Source organism: Salmo salar, chromosome ssa21 (assembly GCF_905237065.1).
Source record: "Salmo salar chromosome ssa21, Ssal_v3.1, whole genome shotgun sequence".
Taxonomy (NCBI): Eukaryota; Metazoa; Chordata; class Actinopteri; order Salmoniformes; family Salmonidae; genus Salmo; species Salmo salar.
In genome coordinates this window covers 4,000,041-4,026,811 of record NC_059462.1, presented here as the reverse complement: position 1 = coordinate 4,026,811, position 26,771 = coordinate 4,000,041, and the positions used below count along the sequence as shown (strand labels likewise).

Genomic DNA, 26,771 nt, shown 5'->3' with positions numbered 1-26,771 from the left:
ACCTCAACCCCAACGAACACCTTTTGGATGTATTGGAACGCCGTCTGCAAGCCAGGCCTAATCCCCCAACATAAGTGCCCAACCTCACGAATGCTCTTGTGGCTGAATGGAAGCAAGTCCCCGCAGCAATGTTCCAACATCTAGTGGAAAGCCTTCCCAGAAGAGTGGAGGCTGTTATAGCAGCAAAGGGGGGACCAACTCCATATTAATACCCATGAATTTGGAATGAGATGTTCCGATGAGCAGGTGTGCACATACTTTTGGTCATGCAGTGTATGTTCTCATGTCACAGAATTTAGCATTCTTGGAACGTTGAATTTGTGACATATGGCAGAATTTACACAAGTAATAGGTCAATCAATCAACCAATGAATTGTCTCAACTGTGTGTGTGATTGTCTGTGTCGTTGGTGCCATTGGTTCTGGCCTTTTGCCAATAACATATTCCATTTTCACTCCTCACTAGAGCAAACTCTACAAAAGGTGCACTACAGAACAGTACAGGCTGTATGTAGCACGGTGAGAAGGTATGGAGCCACCCCTGTTTTCTTGACAAGGTATTGATAAGGGATCAATGGTATTCCCTTTTAGCTCAAACACTGCTAGCCACAGAGATCCTAATTTATTTTAATATGTAATTCTATACTCCCATCCCCATAGGCTTCCATCCGACTAAGAGAACCTATCTTAGATCCATGCAAAACCAGGTAGTTTCACCAAACCAATGAACGTGAGGATCGGAATACTTCCTCTGTCTGTCTTTATCTCTCTTTACCTTCTGGTAGTCTTATTGTGAATTAAATATTTGTGTGTGTGTGTGTGTGTGTGTGTGTGTGTGTGTGTGTGTGTGTGTGTGTGTGTGTGTGTGTGTGTGTGTGTGTGTGTGTGTGTGTGTGTGTAATAATTATCATTGCATGACATTTTTTTTCTCACAGTGTGTTAAACACAAATTCTGCAGTAACCGCAGGGCTAAAACAAAACAGACATTTTACAGTACCAAGTTAAAATCAGGCAGAAGGAGTGGATAGACAGATTTCCATTGCATTTACATCTATTTTTATACCTGGGGCTCTTTCTGTTGATAGACAGACAAACGGAGAGAGACAGACAGGCAGAGACAAACAGATACACACACACACACACGCACGCACAAATGAGACAGTGGTGGATGCTGTTTTTATGCCCAGAATGATAAGCGCTCATTCACCGTCCAACCAAACTTGCTTGACCTCCAGTCTCCCAGACAGAAGAATACCACTCATGGAATTTTTATCAGCTTCTCTCTCATGGAATTAGATTAAATTCTATTGATATAATTTCCCCCATTCATTTGTTTTTTTTATTTGGCTGGTCTGTACTTCCTTGTGCAGGCTTGTGTGTGCATACATATTTTGTTCAGTTTGGCTTCTTGCATAAGCCATTCCAATATAATCTGTTTTTCTTTTTCCTTTTCATTGCTTCCTTCATTCTTCTTTTTTCAAACGTAAGTAGGTTTTCACAGATTGGTTTGTAGGAGTGTGTGTGTGTGTGTGTGTGTGTGGGTGTGGGTGCGTGCGTGCGCTCTCAGCCCCAAACCAAAACCCTCCAAAACCCACTTCATCAAAGTTGAACACCACCAAGCTGTAGAAGTATTGTGTGTGTGTGTGTGTGTGTGTGTGTGTGTGTGTGTGTGTGTGTGTGTGTGTGTGTGTGTGTGTGTGTGTGTGTGTGTGTGTGTGTGACTGCAAGAGTGTGTGTGTGTGTGACTGCAAGAGTGTGGCTGCCATCTACAGGCAGAACTGTACAACTGCACCCTGACACCACAGATAAATTCCACTCTTGAAGTTGCCCCAAACCACAGATCTAGGATCAGTTTACCCTCCCCCAATCAGAACCTTATACAAAATTGCCCTTATATCAGTGTCTGGGGGAACTTAATCAGTCTCCAGAAGTCCCACCCATCCATTTGATACATCCATTCTTTACCTACATTTTATCTTTCCTTTTTCAACCGTTGATCTTGACCATAATATGCTAATACAAGTTAATGAAAGTCATGTGAAAGTATGTAAATTCTCACTATATTGTATTAATGGCACTTACTAGTTGCCAAACATGATGTGAGTTGATGCATTATTGTAGAAGTATAAAATACAGACTTAGTGTAAAATACAATATAGGGATTGGAAATACATTTGATATTGTTTTATATAATCTAAAATCAGTTACCTGAAAAGGCTTGAATGGGACATGGGAATGGAAGATATATGGTGCATTGTCACCTAAGACCAGATATGGGACCTGTCGTTATAGGAGACAAGTCAGGAACCAGCTGTTAGGAAAAGCCTACTAGAACACTGGTCTGTCTGTGAGAACCAAACGTTTTAGTAACACTTACACAGTAGGCTGGTTTTCCAACACAGATTAAGTCCTGAATTAAAAGCACTCTCTAGAGCCAGACATTTATGTTCCCATCCCTCACCTTTGTCTTAGCCATGGATCATTGTATTTCTCAACTGTTGTGGAAACTACCATACCATTTCTCTAAACCAACAATAGCTATAAGAACATGTAAATCCTTCTCACCGAGTGAAGTGTATTTCTCTGTCTCTCTATGGCAAATTGAAGTCTACTGTATCCCTCTCTCCTTTTACTGCAAAGTCACTATCCCTCTCTCCTGAGCTAAATGAGATGTCAGTCTCTCTCTGTAGCTGTGAGTCTACTATTTTTCTCCGCAGCTAAATCCACTCTTTCCTTCTCTCACTCCATCCTTCTCTCCGAGTGAAGTATATTTCTCTGTCTCTCAATGACAAATTGAAGTGTGCTGTATCCCTCTCTCCTGAGCTAAATGAGATGTCAGTCTCTCTCTATAGCTGAGTCTACTCTCTCCCTCTTTGCAGACCACTTTCCTTCTCTCTATCCCTATGCCAAGTCTACTTATTTCCCCTCTCCGTCCCTAAATCTTATTTCCATTCTCTCTCTTTCTGTAGCTGAAGCAAAGTGAGGCGAACGCAGATACCAAAGAGAAGCTGCCCCTACGTCTAAGGATCTTTGAGAAGTTTCCTAATCGGCCGCAGATGGTCAAGATCTCCAAGCTGCCTTCTGATTTCACTGTGCCCAGAATCAGGTACCCTAACTGGGATACATCAGGGGGACACAAGAAAGGACAGAACTTCTCTGACCTGGGTTCAGGTCAACACATTCTTTATAGTTTAAGAAAAGTTTCAAGTTTTATTAGTTGTATGTATGGGATACACATCGTCCAATGAAATGCTTACTTGCATGTTCCTTGTCAATAATGCAATCCTTCTCGTTTGTCATGTCACTCTCCCTCAGAAAAGGGCAAGTTGGTTTAAGATAGCCCCCAACACTTCCAATTTTGTGTCTGCAGTTTCTCTGAAATACTGTATCACCAAAAAACCTCTTGGTAGGTTTTCAATCCACAATAATAGCAGCTAGCAGCCACCCTGGATAGGACTATAATTAGGGCATTTCCTCATAGTAGAAGCCTTGTTTCTACAGGTTGGAATACTGAACTGTAACCCTTTTAGGATGATGCAATACGATGATACAGTAATACATTTCATGTTTAAGAAGCTGATTAGTGCACAGCTGGGCCCTACCCTCTCACAGACCTCCCTCTCTCTCCAGCCCATCACTTTGTCACAATAATCAGTCAGTCTGAATGTGTTTCTGTGTGTGTGTGTGTGTGACAGGGAGAGTTTCATGAAGCAGTTCATCGATCGGCAGCAGCAGGACACCAGCTGTCTGTTCCGCCGCCTTCCTTCCGCATCCTCCTCTTCCTGTGACCATTCCAAGCGATCCGCCATAGAAGACAACAAATGCATGGACCAGAAGGTATACACACATGCGCACATGCACACAAACACACACATGCGCACATGCACACAAACACACACTCCAACAATCCACAACTAAAACATCAACCAGAAGCCAGAAGGTACACACACTGTCTCTCTCTCACACACCCTACCACGCTTCACAACAAGTACATTGACCTTAAGCCAGAAGGTACACACAATCTTTCTGCCTCTCATACATACACACAAAAAAAACAGATGTTTACCATAGTGATAACACAACATTTTATCTGACGGTTAGAGGGCGATCAATACAATATGGGGATGTTTGCTTGCTGCTAGTTGAAATGTGTTTGTATTTGATAACACTTTCATAATTTCTCAAATAATTAGTCTGTAACATCTGTTCTACAAAGCTCCGCAGGTCAATATTCAGTATCAGAGCTCGCAACCTCCTGGAGAAGGAAACTACTATCAATAAAATCCTCCGGTAAGAATGATTGATTCATATCCACACCACCGCCACCACAAGTCATTCTGTTTAGGTGACAGAAACATCAGATCTACTATGGCAGTTAGGTCATACCAAATATATGTTTTTATTTTCCTAACATCCAGTTCCAAGTCTTGAGTGCATACTGTATAGTTTGGAAGCGTCAAGAATCACCTTGCTATATCCAAGGACACTCAGTGCCCCTGTGCCAACAACGTCCATCATTTTGCAGAGGGTGGACTGTTGTGATTTTTTTCTCTTCCTTGGTATAATTTTGGAGACTGTTAATGCTGGTCTTTAATGCCCTTTGTTAATTGAAGCCTTGATCCATTAAATATATATGCTTCTGAAAGAAAAGAATAAGAACAAATTAAAAACATAAATTTACAAATTAAAACGGCAGAATATACCTTAAATACATTTTTATATGTCCATTTACAGAAGTGCTGCACCATGCCCTCTCAACCTCAATGGTTTACTTTTAGAAAAGTTGTATGATTTCCAGGAATTGTCACTAATGAAATAGATGCGTTATGAATGTACATTAAAGGACAATTCCAACACTTAATACCAGTTATTGTGCTGTTAGTATACAGCACCAGTAAAAAGTTTGGACACACCTACTCATTCCAGAGTTTTTCTTTATTTTTACTATTTTCTACATTATAGAATAATGGTGAAGACATATAAACTATGAAATAACACATATGGAATCATGTAGTAACCCCAAAAAATTATATTTGAGATTCTTCAAAGTAGACACCCTTTGCCTTGATGACAGTTTTGCACACTCTTGGCAATTCCCATTATAACAACCGAGTTTCATCTTAGCAACTGTCTTAAAAAACAGTCCAAACAACATGTATGCTTGTTAGAACACAACATTTATTATGAAATGTAATGGCAAATCTCTATGGAATCCTAGTCTCTCGTGATTGAAGCCTGTATCTTTGGTGCTTACATTAGCAATGCTAGCTAAGCAGCCAACCATGCTACATCTGAAATAGTGTTTTCAACAATAACAGCCAAATACAGACGCTCGTTGACGCGCGCGAGCAGTGTGGGTGCAATGATTGAATAACATGTATGTGTACATTTATTTTGCAACACTCACGCACGTGACGTGAGCGTTGTGGTTAGCATATTAGATACTTACCAAAGAAGACTCACAGCTGTAATTGCTGCCAAAGGTGTTTCTAAGTGAGCTGAATACTTATGCAATGACTATATTTTATTTATAAAAAATGTATCCATTTTTAAAAAACAAAATAGATTTTTCTTTGACATTACAGAGTATTTTGCGTAGATTGTTGACAATAAAGGACAATAAAATACATTTTTATCCCACTTTGTAGCACAATAAAATGTGAAGAAATCCAATGGGTCTGAATACATTTGCAAGACACTGTAGATAGCTGAAAATGACTATCCATAATTTATTTTATTAGTCGTCTCAGGGATCAGATTTCAAAAACAAAGAAAAGTTAAAAAATTGTCCAAAACCCTCGTAATGACACTGTGAAGTGATAAATACAGTATAACGGTAAATAGGGTTGGCGGGCAAGACAGAGACAGAGTAGGTTTCAGAGAAGCAATTTCCGGTTTTGTTCATCACTATGAGCATTGCCTTATTTCTATTACAGCAAATTGGATGACTTTCATTCATATTCCAAAACAAGAGTTTCTATTGGACAATTCAGGTAGGTCTGTCCCCGTTTTGTTTCATTTACTTCCGTTTAAGAAACGGTTTTCAACAGAATCAACTGAATGAATACACCCCTGATCACCTGCACACACAGTTCACTTTCATAGCAGCCACATACAAACAACATCATCACTTTGCTCATTGTATAATTCCTTCTCGCATCTACGTGCTGTCCTCCTCCTCTAACCTTTTCCCTTTGCTTGTGAACATCAGTGCAGTGGTCTGTGAAACAGCTAACCGCTATACACAGCCTACATCGTTGTCACCAAATTTGCTAATGTCATAGTCAACATACACTATATATAAAACAAGTATGTGGACACCCCTTCAAATTAGTGGATTCAGCTATTTCAGCCACACCTGTTGCTGACAGGTGTATAAAATCGAACACACAGCCATGAAATCTCCATAGACAAACATTGGCAGTAGAATGGTTTTAATGAAGAGCTCAGTGAATTTCAACGTGTCACCGTCATAGTATGCCACCTTTCCAACAAGTCAGTTCGTAAAAAGTTTTGCCCTGCTAGAGCTGCCCCGGCAAACTGTACAGTTGAAGTCGGAAGTTTACATACACTTAGTCATTAAACGAGTCATTAAAACTCATTTTTCAACCACTCCACAACTTTCTTGTTAACAAACTATAGTTTTGGCAAGTCGGTGAGGTCATCTACTTTGTGCATAACACAAGTCATTTTTCCAAGAATTATTTACAGACAGATTATTTCACTTATAATTCACTGTATCACAATTCCAGCGGGTCAGAAGTTTTCATACACTAAGTTGACTGTGCCTTTAAACAGCTTGGAAAATTCCAGAAAATTATTTCATAGCTTTAGAAGCTTCTGATAGGCTAATTGACATAATTTGAGTGAATTGGAGGTGTACCTGTGGATGTATTTCAAGGCCTACCTTCAAACTCAGTGCCTCTTTGCTTGATATCATGGGAAAATCTAAAGAAATCAGCAAAAACCTCATAAAAAAATTGTAAACCTCCACAAGTCTGGTTCATCCTTGTGTCGTGTCTTTGGCTGTGCCGGATTAAGTGATATGACATGCTATTCTATAAAATCATTTTTCTGTAATTAATATTACCTGATTAAACTAATCATGTAAATGTAATTAACTAGAAAGTCGGGGGACCCCGAAAGAATGTTTATAGAGCTGTTATCTTCCGAATAAGCAGTCAATTGTTAATTGTCACCTTATTCAGTCTCATCTGAAAGTTGTAAATTCTTGGTTATCTTCACGAACCCTGGCTAACAAGTTGAATCAGCAATACAAAATGTGGTTTAATTATTTATTTACTAAATACCTAAACAATCACACAGAATTACATATACACAGGATGGGTCATACATGGAAAACATCCCTGGTGGACAGAACCATTATGATGGCTGGTTACACAAAGAGAGGGGTTGAATGAAAGCGCAGGAGGACTGAAGAACAAAGGGGAAAAGCTATGCTATCATAAAAACAGAATCTTATGCATTCTAAGTAACCGCCCATTTGAAAAAGGAAAATGCAATAAATATTTACTCTGCGCTTCGGTAGGTTGGTCGTAGATAGAAGGCCGGGTTGTCCAGCATGGATCTCTTGTCCTCTGAAGAATGTCTAGTGGTGAACTGGAGCGTGGTAGAATGGATCCTTTGTCCATCCTCTCCTAGCCCATGTTTACAGTTGCTGCGGCTAACTCAATCGGCTAGGAGGTATCACTTCTTTTGTGAATAAGAGTTCAAAGTTCATACCCAGTTGCCATACTTTAACCTCATGCTATATTCTGGCGGGTATAGTCGAAATTCATCCTTTCGGCATGTCAATCGTCATCATCACATTGAAATTCGATGCTAAGTTCGTTAGGTTATTATCTTAGCCCTTTCAATGTGGGGACCGTCGTCCTCTTGTCCTTGGAATAGAAGGTTGGATTTTCGTCAATTTTCGGCTTATACAGTGAGGGAAAAAAGTATTTGATCCCCTGCTGATTTTGTACGTTTGCCCACTGACAAAGAAATGATCAGTCTATAATTTTAATGGTAGGTTTATTTGAACAGTGAGAGACAGAATAACAACAAAAAAATCTGGAAAAACGGATGTAAAAAATGTTATAAATTGATTCGCATTTTAATGAGGAAATAAGTATTTCACCCCCTCTCAATCAAAAAGATTTCTGGCTCCCAGGTGTCTTTTGTACAGGTAACGAGCTGTGATTAGGAGCACACTCTTAAAGGGAGTGCTCCTAATCACACTCTTAAAGGGAGTGCTCCTAATCTCAGCTTGTTACCTGTATAAAAGACACCTGTCCACAGAAGCCTTCAATCAATCAGATTCCAAACTCTCCACCATGGCCAAGACCAAAGAGCTCTCCAAGGATGTCAGGGACAAGATTGTAGACCTACACAAGGCTGGAATGGGCTACAAGACCATCACCAAGCAGCTTGGTGAGAAGGTGACAGCAGTTGGTGCGATTATTTGCAAATGGAAGAAACACAAAAGAACTGTCAATCTCCATTGGCCTGTGGCTCCATGCAAGATCTCACCTCGTGTAGTTGCAATGATCATGAGAACGGTGAGGAATCAGCCCAGAACTACACGGGAGGATCTTGTCAATGATCTCAAGGCAGCTGGGACCATAGTCACCAAGAAAACAATTGGTAATACACTACACCGTGAAGGACTGAAATCCTGCTGCGCCCGCAAGGTCCCCCTGCTCAAGAAAGCACATATACATGCCCGTCTGAAGTTTGCCAATGAACATCTGAATGATTCAGAGGACAACTGGGTGAAAGTGTTGTGGTCAGATGAGACCAAAATGGAGCTCTTTGGCATCAACTCAACTCGCCGTGTTTGGAGGAGGAGGAATGCTGCCTATGACCCCAAGAACACCATCCCCACCGTCAAACATGGAGGTGGAAACATTATGCTTTGGGGGTGTTTTTCTGCTAAGGGGTGTCGTGTTTTTGGGGTCACCATTAAACTGAAGACATGTTTATCAAAATAACTCCCTGTAATTATTATCACGCGATTAAACTGATTAACCGTTTAACTATAATTAACCTCTATGGGCTAGGTGGGACGCTAGCGTGCCACCCGTGGTGCACTCCATCAACAGCAGGTGCATTTCAAGAGCGGCAAATTTGAATCCAAATAAATGTCAAAATTCAAATTTTTCAAACATACAACTATTTTACACCCTTTGAAAGATAAACATCTCCTTAATCTAACCACGTTTTACGATTTCAAAAAGGTTTTACGGCGAAAGCATAAATTTAGAGTATGTTAGGACAGTACATTTACAAGAGTTGTGTGTAATGTTTTGTCAATTCAAAGACAGGGTCACCAAAACCATAAAACCAGCTAAAATGATGCACTAACCTTTTACAATCTCCATCAGATGACACTCCTAGGACATTATGTTAGACAATGCATGCATTTTTAGTTCTATCAAGTTCATATTTATATCCAAAAACAGCGTTTTACTATGGCATTGATGTTGAGGAAATCGTTTCCCTCCAATAACCGGCAGTCAAGTCAGCGCCACAAATTAAATAATTAAAATTAGAAAACATTGGTAAAATATTATATTGTCATTTAAAGAATTATAGATTTACATCTCTTGAACGCAATCAACTTGCCAGATTTAAAAATAACCTTACTGGGAAATCACACTTTGCAATAATCTGAGCACTGCGCCCAGAAAAATACGCGTTGCGATACAGACTAGACGTCATGTTGGGGAGATCTAAAATCGAAAATACTATGTAAATAATCCATTACCTTTGATTCTCTTCATCAGATGTCACTTCCAGGTATCACAGGTCCATAACGAATGTAGTTTTGTTCAAAAAAGCTCATCATTTATGTCCAAAAATCTCCGTCTTGTTAGCACATGATCTAAGCCCAGCCGGACTTCACTTCATGAACGAGGGGAAAAAATATATTTACGTTCGTTCAAACATGTCAAACGTTGTATAGCATAAATCATTAGGGCCTTTTTTAACCAGAACATGAATAATATTCAAGGTGGACGAATGCATACTCTTTTATAACGTATTGGAACGAGGGTACCCAACATGAACTCGCGCGCCAGGTGTCTAATAGGCCATCATCGTTCCATGGCTCTTGTTCAGTCAGATCTCCCTCCAGAAGACTCAAAACACTTTGTAAAGGCTGGTGACATCTAGTGGAAGCAATAGGAAGTGCCAAAATATTCCTCAGCCCCTGTGTTTTTCAATGGCATAGGTTTAAAGGTAATACAACACATCAGGTATCCACTTCCTGTCAGAAAATGTCTCAGGGTTTTGCCTGCCAAATGAGTTCTGTTATACTCACAGACACCATTCAAACAGTTTTAGAAACTTTAGAGTGTTTTCTATCCATATATAATAAGTATATGCATATTCTAGTTACTGGGTAGGATTAGTAACCAGATTAAATCGGGTACATTTTTTTATCCAGCCGTGCAAATACTGCCCCCTAGCCCTAACAGGTTAATTAATGACTTGGAGAAGATCTGCAAAGAGGAGTGGTACAAAATCCCTCCTGAGATGTGTGCAAACCTGCTGGCCAACTACAAGAAATGTCTGACCTCTGTGATTGCCAACAAGGGTTTTGCCACCAAGTACTAAGTCATGTTTTGCATATGGGTCAAATACTTATTTCCCTCATTAAAATGCAAATCAATTGATAACATTTTTGACCTGCTTTTTTCTGGATTTTTTGTTGTTGTTATTCTGTCTCTCACTGTTCAAATAAACCTACCAATAAAATTATAGACTGATCATTTCTTTGTCAGTGGGCAAACGTACAAAATCAGCAGGGGATCAAATACTTTTTTCCCTCACTGTATCGGGGTGAAGAGAAGGGCGTGTTTCATAGTTTACAACCAATGTCTGTTCACTTGGGCGGGGCCTCTGAGTGAGCAGAGTTTACTCTATGACAAACCGTTCTTTCATTAAAACCTGTTTGGGATAGGGGGCATTATTTTCACGTTCGGATGAAAAGCGTTCCCAGAGTAAACTGCCTGCTACTCGGGCCCAGAGTCAAATATTTGCATATTATTAGTAGATCTGGATAGAAAACACTCTGAAGTTTCTAAAACTGTTTGAATGATGTCTGTGAGTATAACAGAACTCATATGGCAGGCAATAACCTGAGAAAAATCCAACCAGGAAGTGGGAAATCTGAGGGTTGTAGTTTTTCTTTCTAATCCCTATTCAAACTACAGTGTCTGTGGGGTCATATTGCACTTCCTAAGGCTTCCACTAGATGTCAACAGTCTTTAGAACCTTGTTTTATGCTTCTACTGTTACTGGGCAGAGAATAAGAGCCCAGTCAATCAGTGGACTGCCTGGGAGGAGTGAGTTGTTTACTGCGCGGGCACGCAGGCGCGCTGTTCCCTCTTTTTCTTCTGTACTGAATACGCTAATGTCCGCTTGGAATATTATCGAATATTTATGTTAAAAAGACCCTAAGGATTGATTGTAAACCTCGTTTGACATGTTTCTATGAACGGTAATGGAACATTTTTACTTTTTGTCTCTGGTTTCACGCTCGCGCATTTTGCCTTTGGATAGTGATCTGAACGTGCGAACAAAAGGAGGTATTTGGACATAAATATGGAGTTTTTCGAACAAAAATAACATTTCTTGTGGAAGTGGGAGTCCTGGGAGTGCATTCCGACGAAGATCAGCAAAGGTAAGTAAAGATTTATAATACTTTTTCTGAGTTTAGTTGACTCCAGAACTTGGCGGGTAACTGTATATCTTGATTTGATGGCTGAGCTCTGTGCTTAGAATATTGAAAAAATGTGCTTTCGCCGTAAAGCTATTTTGTAATCTGACACAGCGGTTGCATTAAGGAGAGGTGTATCTATAATTCTTTCAATAACTGTTGTAAAGATTATCAACGTTAATGATGAGTATTTTTGTAAATTGATGTGCTCATTCACCGGAAGTTTTGGGAGGCAATACATTTTCTGAACATCACGCGCCAATGTAAAATGGGGTTTTTGGATATAAATATGAACTTTATCGAACAAAACATGCATGTATTGTATAACTTTGAGTCCTGGGAGTGTCATCTGATGAAGATGGTCAAAGGTTAGTGATTCATTTTAGCTGTATTTCTGGTTTTTGTGATGCCTCTCCTTGCTTGGAAAAAGGCTGTGTGGTTTTCTTGTCAAGTTGATGTCCTAACATAATCTAATGTTTTGCTTTCGCCATAAAGCCTTTTTGAAATCGGACAATGTGGTTGGATTAACGAGAGTCTTATCTTTAAAATGGTGTAAAATAGTTGATTGTTTGAGAAAATTGAATTATGGTATTTTTGTTGTTTTGTATTTCGCGCCCTGATATTCCATTGGCTGTTGGCTAGGGGTCCTAGTTCTGCTAGCAGAACTTCTATCCATAACAGGTTTTAAGAAGCTAAAATGACATTTAATCTTTTCACAAATAGTTTCATATTTAAACATTTAAATTGCACAACAATTCCATGTGAATCTGACAACTAGAATGTGTCGACTTTCCAGGATACAGTTTATGTCGTCCTATCATCAGTAATAATGTCTCAGACAGCAACTGAACTGCCATCATATTCATTAAGTACCAACGCATATTTTTAACTGTTTGGATTACCGAAATATGGTTACATTTCCCACCTTTTGATGTTACCAGACTCTCTATGTTAAACAAAGGCATTCACAGAGTCACTCTATAAAGTAGAGAGAGAGAAAAGGGGAAAGGTATTTCTGGGGGTAATAAACCTCCCCCAACAGGCCAACGTCATGACACTTGGGAGCAATTTCCAAACGTCTGAAGGTACCACGTTCATCTGTACAAACAATAGTACGCAAGTATAAACACCATGGAACCATGCAGCTGTCATACCGCTCAGGAAGGAGACGCATTCTGTCTCCTAGAGATGAACGTACTTTGATGTGAAAAGTGCAAATCTATCCCAGAACAACAGCAAAGGACCTTGTGAAGATGCTGGAGGATACAGGTACAAAAGTATCTATAGCCACAGTAAAACGAGTCCTATATCGACATAACCTGAAATGCCGCCCAGCAAAGGCAGAAGCCACTGCTCTAAAACCGCCATAAAAAAGCCAGACTACGGTTTGCAACTGCACATGGGGACAAAGATCATACTTTTTGGAGAAATGTTCTCTGGTCTGATGAAACAAAAATAGAACTGTTGGCCATAATGACCATCGTTATGTTTGGAGGAAAAAGGGGGGCGCTCGCAAGCCGAAGAACACCATACCAACCATGAAGCACGGGGGTGGCAGCATCAAGTGGTGGGGGTAAATTGCTGCAGGAGGGACTGGTGCACTTCACAAAATTGATGGCATCATGAGGTAGGAAAATTATGTGGATATATTGAAGCAACATCTCAAGACATCAGTCAGGAAGTTAAATCTTGGTTGCAAATGGGTCTTCCAAATGGACAATGACCCCAAGCATACTTCCAAAGTTGTGGCAAAATGGCTTAAGGACAACAAAGTCAAGTTGTAGGGGAGATTCACTACTGTTCTAGTATTGGAGTGGCCATCACAAAGCCCTGACCTCAATCCTATAGAACATTTGTGAGAATAACTGAAAAAGCATGTGCGAGCAAGGAGGCCTACAAACCTGACTCAGTTACACCAGCTCTGTCAGGAGGAATGGGCCAAAATTCATCCAACTTATTGTGGGAAGCTTGTGGAAGGCTACCCAAAACGTTTGACCCAAGTTAAACAATTTAAAGACAACGCTACCAAATATCAATTCAAATATCAATTGACCCACTGGGAATGTGATGAAAGAAATAAAAGCTGAAATAAATCATTCTCTCTACTATTATTCTGACATTTCACAATCTTAAAATAAAGTGGTGATCCTAACTGACCTAAGACAGGCAATTTTTACGAGGATTAAATGTCAGGAATTGTGAAAAACTGAGTTTAAATGTATTTGGCTAAGGTGTATGTAAACTTCCGACTTCAACTGTAAGTGCTGTTATTGTGAAGTGGAAACGTCTAGAAACAACAACGGCTCAGCCACGAAGTGCTAGGCGAGACAAGCTCACAAAACGAACTACTGAGTTCCAAACTGCTTCTGGAAGCAACACCAGCACAAGAACAGTTCTTGTCGGCTGGAGTAGTGTAAAGCATGTTTCCACTGGAGCAGTGGAAACATGTTCTCCGGGGTGATGAATCATGCTTCACAATCTGGCAGTCGGACGGATGAATCTGGGTTTGGTGAATGCCAGGAGAACGCTACCTGCCCTAATGCATAGTGCCAACTGTAAAGTTTGGTGGAGAAGGATTAATGGTCTGGGGCTGTTTTTCATGGTTTGGGCTTGGCCCCTTAGCTCCAGTGAAGGGAAATCATAATGCTGCAGCATACAATTACATTTTAGACGATCCTGTGCTTCCAACTTGGTGGCAACAGTTTGGGGAAGGCCCTTTCCCATTTCAGCAAGACAATGCCCCTGTGCACAAAGTGAGGTCCATACAGAAATTGTTTGTCGAGATGGGTGTGGAAGAACTTGACTGGCCTGCACAGAGCCCTGACCTCAACCCCATCCAACACCTTTGGGATGAATTGGAATGACGACTGCAAGCCAGGCTTAACGCGTTAGTAAACCCGAGAGAATCACGCAGTACATTGCACAGCTAGCAGTTTAGCAGTTACACCGGCGGGCCCAGGCGTCAATAAATTAATAAAACCAATAGCTTACCTTGACTTGGATGAGTTCCAGTGTTGGATAGCCTTAGCCAGCTAGCTAACATAAATAACATTCCTCTCTTTTTGCGCCGGGTGTTTGAGTAGGCTAAATTAGCTAGCTGCATTAGCTAGCTAAGTAAGTGAATTATTATAATTTTTTTTAAATATATCTAGCTTGCTCTCTCTGCTGCTTCTCCTACATTTTTAAGAAATTAATCTGATCAAAACTGTTCAACTATTGTCTTTCTCTCTCTTTGAGTCAACTATTCACCACATTTTATGCGCTGCACTACTAGCTAGCTGTAGCTTATACTTTCAGTTCTAAATTCATTCTTTGATCTTTTGTCAGTTCATGCTGCAAGAGCTCTGATAGGTAGGAGGATGTCCTCCGGAAGTCATCATAATTAAGTCAATGGAAGGTGGGAACCATGAGCCTCCTAGGTTTTGTATTGAAGACAATGTACGCAAAAAAGGACGGCCGGAAAATAGCTGTCCTCAACCTACAGCATGGTGCTACCCCAGAGAGTGTTGTTGAGGCTACCGTAGACCTTCATTGCAATCAAAACAGTGTGTTTTGTCTTCATCGACCTAGCCAAGGCTTTCGAGTCTGTCAATCACCGTATTCTTATCGGCAGACAACAGCCTTGGTTTCTCAAATGACTGCCTCGCCTGGTTCACCCACTACTTCTCAGATAGAGTTCAGTGTGTCAAATCGGAGGGCCTGTTGTCCGAACCTCTGGCAGTCTCTATGGGGGTGCCACAGGGTTCAATTCTCGGGCCGACTCTTTTCTCTGAATATATCAATGATGTTGCTCTTGCTGCTGGTGATTCTTTGATCCACCTCTACGTAGACGACACCATTCTGTATACATCTGGCCATTCTTTGGACACTGTGTTATGAAACCTCCAAGCAAGCTTCAACGCCATACAACACTCCTTCCGTGGCCTCCAACTGCTTTTAAATGCTAGTAAAACAAAATGCATGCTCTTCAACCGATCACTACCCACCCGCCCGACTAGCATCACTACTCTGGACGGTTCTGACTTAGAAAATATGGACAACTATAATACCTAGGTGTCTGGCTAGACTGTAAACTCTCCTTCCAGACTCACATTAAGCATCTCCAATACAAAGTTAAATCTAGAATTGGCTTCCTATTTCGCAACAAAGCCTCCTTCACTCATGTTGCCAAACATACCCTCGTAAAACTGACTATCCTACCGATCCTCGACTTCGGCAATGTCATTTACAAAATAGCCTCCAACACTGTACTCAGCAAATTGGATGCAGTCTATCACAGTGCCATCCGTTTTGTCACCAAAGCCCCATATACTACCCACCACTGCGACCTGTATGCTCTCGTTGGCTGGTCCTTTCTACATATTCGTCGCCAAACCCACTGGCTCCAGGTCATCTATAAGTCTTTGCTAGGTAAACCTCCGCGTTATCTCAGCTCACTGGTCACCAGGTATATTTCACTGGTCATCCTCAAAGCCAACACCTCATTTGGCTGCCTTTCCTTCCAGTTCTCTGCTGCCAATGACTGGAACGAATTGCAAAAATCACTGAAGTTGGAGACTTATATCTCCCTCACTATCTTTTAGCATCAGCTGTCAGAGCAGGTTACCGATCGCTGCAGCTGTACACAGCCCATTTGTAAATAGCCCATCCAACCAACTACCTACCTCATCCCCATATTTGTTTTTGTTTTTCTGCTCTTTTGCACACCAGTATTTGTACTTGCACATCATCATCTGCACATATATCACTCTAAATTGTAATTACTTCGCCACTATTGGCCTATTTATTGCCTTACCTCCTTACTTCATTTGTACACACTGTATACAGATTTTTTCTATTGTGTTATTGACTGTACGTTTGTTTATCCCATGTGTAACTCTGTGTTGTTGTTTTTGTCGCACTGCTTTGCTTTATCTTGGCCAGGTCGCAGTTGTAAATGAGAACTTGTTCTCAACTGGCCTACCTGGTTAAATAAAGGTGAAAAAAATAATAATAATAATAAATACAATGTAGTATTGTTTTATCTAAAAATGATAACTTTTTATGTTTCTCTGAGTAGGATTGCTCTCCCTTCCTCCTCTGAGGAGCCTCCACCACAGTCAATAGACATGAAATCATAAAATTACACAAACTGTGTAGGACATCACTAAATACTTCATAATAACAACCTAAATGTTAAATGTGCGAGTTACTGCCCTCAAGATGGCACATTTCTATGATTTGCAATGTTAAATAACATTAATATATGAGAACAATATTTTTGTGAACCAATGTTTCATTTTGGAAGAAACATGATCTGGGGAAGGGCAATAGACAGTGCCTGATTTCATAGACTATTTTTAGAACTTAAATTCCTGAGAAACAACACATTTTTCTCAACATTCAACCTTCATAGATATTTGTTGAGTGAGATATTCCTTTAATGGTATTTATCAGTGTTAATTACACCTTCATGAATGTGCTGTGAATGCTTAATCTATGCTGATAATAATTGCTTAATGTATGCAACCTTTAAAGAAAGTGTTAAAAAATTGCTTTTGTGTATTTCCACTGGTTTTCTGTATCAATTGCCATTATAGAGAACTAGTGTAGCACTTCTGATGTTCTTATTCCAAAGGACACCCATCCTGAGGAGAGACCCACAAATTAAAATGCCTGATTTAGCTCCTGATATTACAAATTAAAATTCTGAGTCATAGGAAACACAGCAGAGCATTGCCATTATTTCTCTGGCATGCATTACCTTCACAAACATGCACACAACCATGTACACACATGGCTTGTACCAAAAAGCGTATGCTGAGTGGATACTTTGAGGGCCAACTACTGAAAGCGCTCCATCCCCAGTGTCCAACACCATATACAGCAAGAACGCATGTCTTGTACATACACAAGCACGTGTACTCACGCACACACACACGCCTGACAGATTCACCTGTGTGATCTATTAATTGGATGATTAAACATCTGGCACAGTGGTAGATTAGCCAGACTAGTGTGTGTGTGTGTGTGTGTGTGTGTGTGTGTGTGTGTGTGTGTGTGTGTGTGTGTGTGTGTGTGTGTGTGTGTGTGTGTGTGTGTGTGTGTGTGTGTGTGTGTGTGTGTGTGTGTGTGTGTGTGTGTGCGTGTGATCCTTCCTCTCTTTCTCCTAAGTTGCCAAACAGACACTACATCTGAAGTCATCACACGTATCGTCTGGCCCGCCCACCGTCTCTCTCTCTCTATCTTTGTCACTCACACGCTCCTTCTCACACACTCACAAGCAACACACAGACACGCACACTGCTGAAGTCCAGTTAGTCATTAGCTGGGTTCTGGAACATGACTCTGCAATTACCTCACATAAATAGGATGTCCTAATCGCTAGAGTAACTAATATAGAATGATAATGTGAATTGGGCCTGCTTTGGATGAATAGCCTGTTTGACTGCTGAGGGGAGGGAGAGAGGTGTATTTGCATGGATATTCTTCATGTTTTGCTGTCAAAGTACCCAACATGACACACAACACACATCACAGGCTGGGACTGCCCCTGGAGCATTTAGCGTTTAAGTGCCTTGTTCAAGTGCACAATGGCAGTATGAAGTATATGGGATATTGAAGTCGGTAACTCTCCAGGTGCCAGCTCACTCCCTGCAGATTTCTCCCTGTCAGTTCAGGGATTCGAACCGGCAACCATCCTCTTACCATCCATTCTCTTTAACTTCGAGGCCCCATCACTATTTATTTTTGTCTATTTTGACTATGTTGTGTGTATTTGGACTGTGCTGTGAATGTGTCTCCTATTCTGTGTGTTTCAGGGCTTGTACCAGACAGCGTATGCTGAGTGGATCCTTTGAGGGCCAACCACTGAAAGAGCGCTCCATCCTCAGTGTCCAACACCATATACGCCAAGAACGCAGGTCTTGTACACACACAAGCATGTGTACTCACGCACGGGCACACACACATGCACACGCACACTGATGTGCATGCAAAAACAGGCAAGCATGTGCACCATGCACATATACACGCACACAATCTCACACCAATGGTATATTTCAAAGCTCTGTCTTAACCTTTGACCCTGTGCTCTCTCTCCAGGTCTCTGAGACATGGCTCCACTAGTCAGAGGATCAGCAGAGGAAAGTCCCTGGAGACACTCACACAAGATGTGAGAAACACACACACACACACACACACACACACACACACACACACACACACACATACACACACTGTTAGGAATGGAGGTATTTAATGCTTAGTCGAACAGGACACTTACATTTCCACATCCCATCCCTAGCGGGCAACAGCCCAGGGTCAGATGCTTGGCGAGCGCCAGTAAGACTTGATCAGTGATATCGGTGTGCTTGCTGTTTACCTACACTATTCTGTAAAAGAACATAAATGACTTTTCCTGCAGGCACAAAATCCTCTCACAGGCTCTCAATTTAGCATATTTAACTGCCTGCTGATTGGTCATCAATGGGCTTCAAATTGTTGGGTAGGTTAGGCCACCAGAACATTCACACATGTCTGGAGTTCACAAAGCCGTGGTAGTGAAGTCCACACAGTTTCAATGTTATTATTTTAAACTGATATCAGTTTCGAAAAAATGCAACTGATATCGTTTTCCATATTGGTGCCCATCACTAATAATTACTTTGTGTATGTATGTGGTGTGGGTGATTGGCATCTTACCTTTTGTCATGGCATGCATTTTTGTTTCTTTTTGTACATATTATTATTTTGTCACCATGAACATTGCATGCTGCTTTGGCTGGCCGACTAGCGAGAGTCAGAGCAGAGATCGCACTGGCACCCGGTAAGTACACTACCACCCTAGGACGTGCATTCAACACCGGTCCACTCACTCTTACTTTCACGTCTCATACACACAGTTAAATCAGGTTATGGACCAGGTAGTCAGGCTAGGACCCCTAGGCATAGCAAAATGGGACATATTTGTAGGCTGGCTAGATTTTGTAACACATACACACAGTCACACACACCCTGACCCTTCTTTCCTCTCCCTTGTAGCATTCCAGTACAGTGCGTTATCGTAACGCCCAGCGAGAAGATAGTGAGATCAAGATGATCCAGGAGAAAAAGGAGCAGGCCGAGATGAAGCGGTATACACACACACACACACACACACACACACACACACACACACACACACACACACACACACACACACACACACACGCACACACACACACACACACACACACACACACACACACACACACACACACACACACACACATAGTGTGTTGTGCCCAGTAAAGAAACACAGAACAGGCCACTCACCAATTTAAGTCAATCATCAATCTACAACCCTTTCATATTTTCCCACTCTCAGCAACTTAAGTCCTTTGCTCCACTCTTGATCCTTTGAAGTTTGCTTCATTATTTGTTTGACAAATTACCCTGCATTTTAAGGACAGAATGAAATGATCATGTCTTCTTTTCCTGTGTTACCTATGTGTTGTTATCATTGTGTCTGTTTACATTTTGTGTGCGTGTGTGTGCGTGCGTACGTGTTTGTGTGTACGCACATGCATGTGTAACTTTGTTTGTGCGTGTGTGTGAGCAGGAAGGTCCAGGAAGAGGAACTGAGGGAGAACCATCCTTACTTTGACAAACCTCTCTTCATTGTGGGGAGAGAGCACCGCTTCAGAAACTTCTGTAGGACTGTAGTGCGGGCACGCTTCAATGCGTAAGTTAAGACAATTACTTGCCCTGAGGCTGTAGACCAGAGGAGAACGACTGCCCCCTCTCAATGAAGCCACGGAAGTTCAAGGCAGACCACGGTACTGCAGGCATTATTTGCAGAAAACAGGATCCCCCATTATGCTGAATAGAAAAATGGCAATCTCTGTGGTCAATCATTGTATAAGTAAAACCTATTTACAAGACAATCATGGTGCCAATAATTGTTTCTATTACACCAGATGGTCCTTGAACTGACTATTTTTCAATTGCACACAGAACGAGTTATAAGGATAATTGAGTTTCTAATGGCAGCCTGCAGTACCCTGGTCGGACTTCAACTTGAGTTACTCAATGAGAGGGTCACTTCCTGGAGTAGCTCAAACTGCGTGTGTTATGTCTCCATGAGATGCCATCTTAACCGACTTCCTTTGGTTTCAATGCTCTATTAATGAACTATCTATTCAATTGACTATCTGCATTGACCCTTTTATTTAATGGATTATTTTTGCACGGACTATTCACACTCACAGGACTCCACACAGTCACACACACACACACACAATTCATTTGCTCACACACATATAACACGCAGACACATTCATACTGACAATACACACGCACACCCACTCACATACAATCATCATACACACTACTGCTACTCTGTTTATCATAATTCTGATGCCTAGTCACTAGGGATGTAAAGATTCACTGATACGGTCCCTGATTCAAATGTTTAAGATATGATTGCATCGGTCCGCGGACCCCAAAACCGATCCAAATGTAGCATGCATCGGTCAGAAAATTGTTTCAAACGTTGTGTATTGCAAATAAGAAATGTTTTGGGCTCTTTCTTTCTACCTTCTGAAAATACCTAATAATTCAGCTTGCCAAACAACCCTAGGGAATATCAGTAGCCTAGTCAAACGGTACACTTTGCCCAGCTCCGCTCTGAAGAGCGCGAGGTAGACGGCCTGTTCAAATGCTAAAGTGGCTTGTGCAATATTAGGCTTTATTAGTTGAGTGACAACAGTTGAGTGACAGTTGAGTGACAATCTAATTTGCTGGGTTAATAGTATCTATGCAATTTTGAAGAAGTAAGCTATACTTTTTTAATTGTTCAGGTTCACCATCAGCAATAGTTATGGTAGATTTGCTTTAAACAATCAGTGTATATGGTAATTGTTTGACATACAGGGTAAAGTTAATTTCATATTGAGGAATCTCTTTTGTGAGGCGCACTGCATGGCCAAAGCGGGAGGAGAAAAGAAGCTCACTAAAAATGTCCAAATGGTCAAAACCATTTGATTTTGAGATGGGAGTGAAATTCAAAGTTGTGCTACATATTAATTGAATATGTCATAGCTTATTTGTAAACAATAAATATTGATAGATTACTAGCTCAAACACTTAAGCTGCAAAAATGACAAGTTAATTAGTGGGTGATGGTAATTTCAGAACCAAAGTGGGGGGACAAAAAACATAGACTACATTGCCCACCCTAATCTGATAGTAGTAGTGGGGTGGTAGATACCTAGTATCCCTTATGGCTCAGATCAGTTGCCTACATAGTATACACACCATAGACACACACACACACACACACACACACACACACACACACACACACACACACACACACACACACACACACACACACACACACACACACACACACACACACACACACACACACACACACACACACACACAGAGAGTGGGTACAAGGTACAAATCTGTCGTTCTGCCCCTAAACAAGACAGATAACCCACTGTTCCTAGGCCGTCATTGAAAATAAGAATTTGTTCTCAACTGACTTGCCTAGTTAAATAAAGGTACATAAAGATAATAACAGTACACACACATTACACACACAGTTTATACACACAGTAGATACACCATAGGCATAAATGATTACAGTAAGATGCTGAGTGTGAGGTTTTCCCTGCGCTCTGTGTTCTCTCACCACCTACAGCTCTCCCCAGCAGCCCAGAGGCTATTTGACTGTGTGGGAAAGCCCTGGCTGTCTATAACCCCTCTATTGATCTAACACACACAAACACAGAAGTCAGCTCAGACAGATCTAGCTCAGAGAGGCCCACCTCATCAGCAGCAGATTTTTGTTTAAAATGGAAAATGAATGTGTTAGTGCACCGAATCGATTAATTCTCCAATCAAACCGAATCGCACCGAATCGTTTCAAACTGATACGCATCATTCCTGTATCATATCGTAGCTCCCTTTATCTAGATACCTATCGAAACATCTTGAAAGGGGGAAAAAGCATATCACTACTAGTCACCTAGCAGCAATCAATCAAATGTATTTATAAAGTTTTTTCATCAGACGTTGTCACAATGTGCTTATACTGAAACCCTATAGGAGAAAGCCCTGCCTCCAGTTGTTTGCTTAGAGAACGCCAAAGAGCAAGCAATGCAGATGTAGAAGCACGGTGGCTAGGAAAAACTCCCTAGAAAGGCAGGAACCTACGAAAAAACCTAGTGAAGAACCAGGCTCTAAGGGGTTGCCAGTCCTCTTCTGGCTGTGTGTGTGGAGATTATAAGAGTACATGGCCAACCTCTTAAGGGTCAAATAATAATCACAGTAGTTATAGAGGGTGTATAACAGGTCAGCACTTCAGGAGTAAATGTCAGTTGGCTTTTCATAGCCGAGCATTCAGAAGTTGAGACAACAGGTGCGGTAGAAAAAGAAAGCGCGAGAGAGAGGGTCGAAATAGCAGGTCTGGCATGACGAGATCAGGGTCCAGAGTAACACCAAGGTCCTTCACAGTTTTATTTCAGAGAACATTACAACCATCGAGATTTGTCAGATCCGACAGAAGATCTCTTTGTTTGAAGGAAAACATTTGCCACTATCCACTTTATTATATCTGAAACACAGGCTTCCAGTGTAGGCAATTTTGGGGCTTCACCATGTTTCTTCGAAATGTACAGCTGTGTGTCGTCTGCAGAGCAGGGAAAGTTGACATTGTGTTTTTTCAAATTACATCACCAAGATACAGTGCAGTGCCTTCAAAAAGTATTCATACTCCTTGACTTATTTCACATTTGTTGTATTACAGCCTGAATTCAAAATGGATTAAAAAAAAAACATTTCTTTCACCATCTACACACAATACTCCATAATGACAAAGTGAAAACATGGTTTTAGAAATGTTAGAAAATGTATTGAAAATGAAATACAGATATCTCATTTACATCGGTAAATCTCATTTACATAGGTAAATCTCATTTACAGTCAATAAATGTTAGAATCACCTCACTTAGAAACATATTTGGCAGCAATTACAGCTGTGAGTCCTCTTGGGTAAGTCTCTAAGAGCTTTGCTCACGTGGATTGTACAATATTTGCACATTATTATTAGACAAAGTCTTCAAGCTCTGTTAAATTGGTTGTTGATCATTGCTAGACAGCCATTTTCAAGTCTTGCAATAGAGTTTCAAGACGATTTAAGTCCTTAACGATTACAAGCATAACATGATGCAGCTACCATGCTTGAAAATATGAAAAGTGGTACTCAGTGATATGTTGTTTTGGATTTGCCCCAAACATAACACTTTGTATTCAGGACATGAAGTTCATTTCTTTGCCGTTTTACTGTAGTGCCATATTGCAAACAGGATGCATTTTTTGGAATATGTTTTATTCTGTACAGGCTTCCTTCTTTTCACTCTGTCTTTCAGGTTAGTATTGTGGATTAACTACAATGTTGTTGATCCACCCTCAGTTTTCTCCTATCACAGCCATTACATTATATAACTGTTTTAAAGTCACCATTGGCCTCATGGTGAAATCCCTGAGCGGTTTCCTTCCTCTCCGGCAACTGAGTTAGAAAGGACTCCTGTATCTTTGTAGTGACTGGGTGTATTGATACACCACCCAAAGTATAATTAATAACTACATAATGCTTAAAGGGATATTCAATGTCTGCTTTATTTTGATTTTGACCCATTAAGCAAATTCTTACTCCTGAATGTATTAAGGCTTGCCATAACGAAGAGGTTGAATACTTACTGACTCAAGACATTTCAGCTTTTCATTTAAATTAATTTGTCAACATTTAAAAAACCATAATTCCACTTTGACATTAGGGGGTATTGTGTGTAGGCCAGTGGCACATAATCTTTATTTAATCCATTATAAAATCATGCTGTAACACAACAAAATGTGGGAAAAGTTAAGGGGTGTGAAGACTTTCTGAGTGGTCCTAGAACGGAACCTTTAGGAACACCGAAACGTACCATTGTTTTGTCAGAGGACAAGACATCCACAGAGACAAACTTATATCTTTCTGACAGATAGGATCTAAACTAGGCAAGAACTTGTCTGCATAGACCAATTAGGGTATCCAGTCTCTCCAAAAGAATGTGGTAATCAATGGTATGAAAGCGCCACTAAGGTCTAGGAGCATGAGGACAGACACAGAGCCTTGGTCTGACGCCATTAAAATGTCCTATCTACCCTTACCACTCCAGTATCCCTGCACATGTATATATGGTCTTGGAGCTGACCCTGTATATAGTTTACTTACTATATACAGTGTTGTGTTCTTTTTATTTATATTTCTTGTATGTTTTTGTTTTACTTTACATTATGTTGTAGTACTACTGATATTGATTACTGCATTGTTGGGAAAGCGTTTGCAAGAAAGGCATTTCACTGTACTTGTGCACATGACAAAACAACTTTAAACTTGGGAAGCTATTGAGTCTGTACATAGTAATGAATGGTGTCATGTGATTGATGGCTTTGTCCATTCATATATACATTCATTGCTGTAGACTCATATGGTGTGTAACATCTAAGGGCAAGCCAATCACAGTCAATGACTGCAATAGCATGTTAAACCGTCACAATGTCTTCGGATGAGTTGTAATAAGTTTAGCACTTGTTAAATACAGTTAGGAGGACTTGCATGTCAGCAAAAAATGTAAAAGAGGAGGGGTGCACACCAACCAAGGCAGAAGTTTTCAAGAACAAGGCTTTACCAATGAAAAACATGAATATTTACTAATGCTCAAGGCACTCTATTACTTTGTTAATAGCCATTTATTCTGTGCTGCAATGTAAAGTGCTACCCAAACTGTTTTAGCAACACATGCTATGAAAAAGAAAATATAATCTGTTTTCATGTCTATTTGTTTGTCTATTTTTGTCTAGCTCCAAAACAGATCCTATAACAGGAGCGGTGAACTCCAAATACCACCAGCTTTAGTAAGTCTTCTACTCCCATTGTTGATGGGTAAATATTGCGTAATCGGGTTGTTTCTCTTACTCTGTCTTGTTATTTATCTAAAAACAATACCAATCTCTTATGAGGAATGAAGATTGCAAAACTACAAAGTTGTGAAATAGGATTTTAACATTACATAAACTGATTGGAGTTCTGCCCAGGTTCCCAGGCTCCAGCTCTGATTATCAAACAAAGAGATAAATTCATTTCTATCTGGGTGCTAGGGGACTTTCATATATATCTAGCTGGGATGGTGCTGAAGGGCTGCAGTGCGGTCAGATACATGCGCATGCACGAGCACAAACACACAATGCACGTGTTAGCATACAGACACATAACACAAACTATGCATATGTGCAACAACGCGAACACACACTCAGGCATGCACACTCAATCACAGTCCTTAGATGATCCCACTCATTATGGAGTCTGTGTGTGCAGTTTTATAAGACATATTATTTAATCAGAACTGAAACAAAGTAGCATGGCCCACTTACAACTCACACTGCAGTGATGGGTCTACTAAGGATCTGCATGTGTGTGTTCCTTACTAAACTAGTGTGTGCTTATGCCTGTGTATGTATGTGTGTCTGTGTGTGTTTATGACTGTGTGTGTATGTGTGTCTGTGTGTCTGCACACGTGTGTACATGCCTGTATGTTTGTGTTTGTGTTGTGTGTGTTCTTTATTCCTCAGTGATCTCCTGGGGCTGGTCACCTATCTGGACTGGGTGATGATTGTAGTGACAATCTGCTCCTGTATCTCCATGATGTTTGAGTCTCCTTTCACCAGGGTCATGCATGTACCCACTCTACAGGTAACTGATATACTGTAGCTGCCATCCACTGTGCAACACACACACACTCACTGCATACTGTGTAGACCAGTGGAGTCAAGATCAATTTCACAGTCAAAAAGCAAGCTGAGATCTACCCCCCAGAATTATTTTAACCTAATAAAAACTGTTATTTAGGAATGAGATTTGTGCAGTAGGCCTAGCCTGCAAATATTGTTCTTCTCATACCATATTATATTTCATAACACCAGCTTTGATATCAAAATAGATCAGTTGGTTTAGCACTTGCGAGGCACAGCTG

General features: G+C 40.7%; 1 protein-coding gene across 3 annotated transcripts in view; it reads left to right on the top strand.

Moving 5' to 3' along the window:
* The window catches only part of nalcn (sodium leak channel, non-selective), a 357,726-nt gene that overhangs the window by 295,333 nt on the left and 35,622 nt on the right, over positions 1-26,771 (top strand). For 2 of the 3 annotated variants that reach the window (XM_014163790.2, XM_014163789.2), the window contains 10 exons: positions 2,969-3,105; positions 3,695-3,836; positions 4,216-4,289; positions 18,525-18,626; positions 18,808-18,877; positions 19,499-19,531; positions 19,747-19,838; positions 20,306-20,428; positions 25,603-25,656; positions 26,371-26,491. In XM_014163790.2, coding sequence (XP_014019265.1) covers positions 2,969-3,105; positions 3,695-3,836; positions 4,216-4,289; positions 18,525-18,626; positions 18,808-18,877; positions 19,499-19,531; positions 19,747-19,838; positions 20,306-20,428; positions 25,603-25,656; positions 26,371-26,491 — 948 coding nt within the window. The remainder of the gene's footprint in view (positions 1-2,968; positions 3,106-3,694; positions 3,837-4,215; positions 4,290-18,524; positions 18,627-18,807; positions 18,878-19,498; positions 19,532-19,746; positions 19,839-20,305; positions 20,429-25,602; positions 25,657-26,370; positions 26,492-26,771) is intronic. The other variant, XM_014163792.2, reaches the window with a different exon arrangement.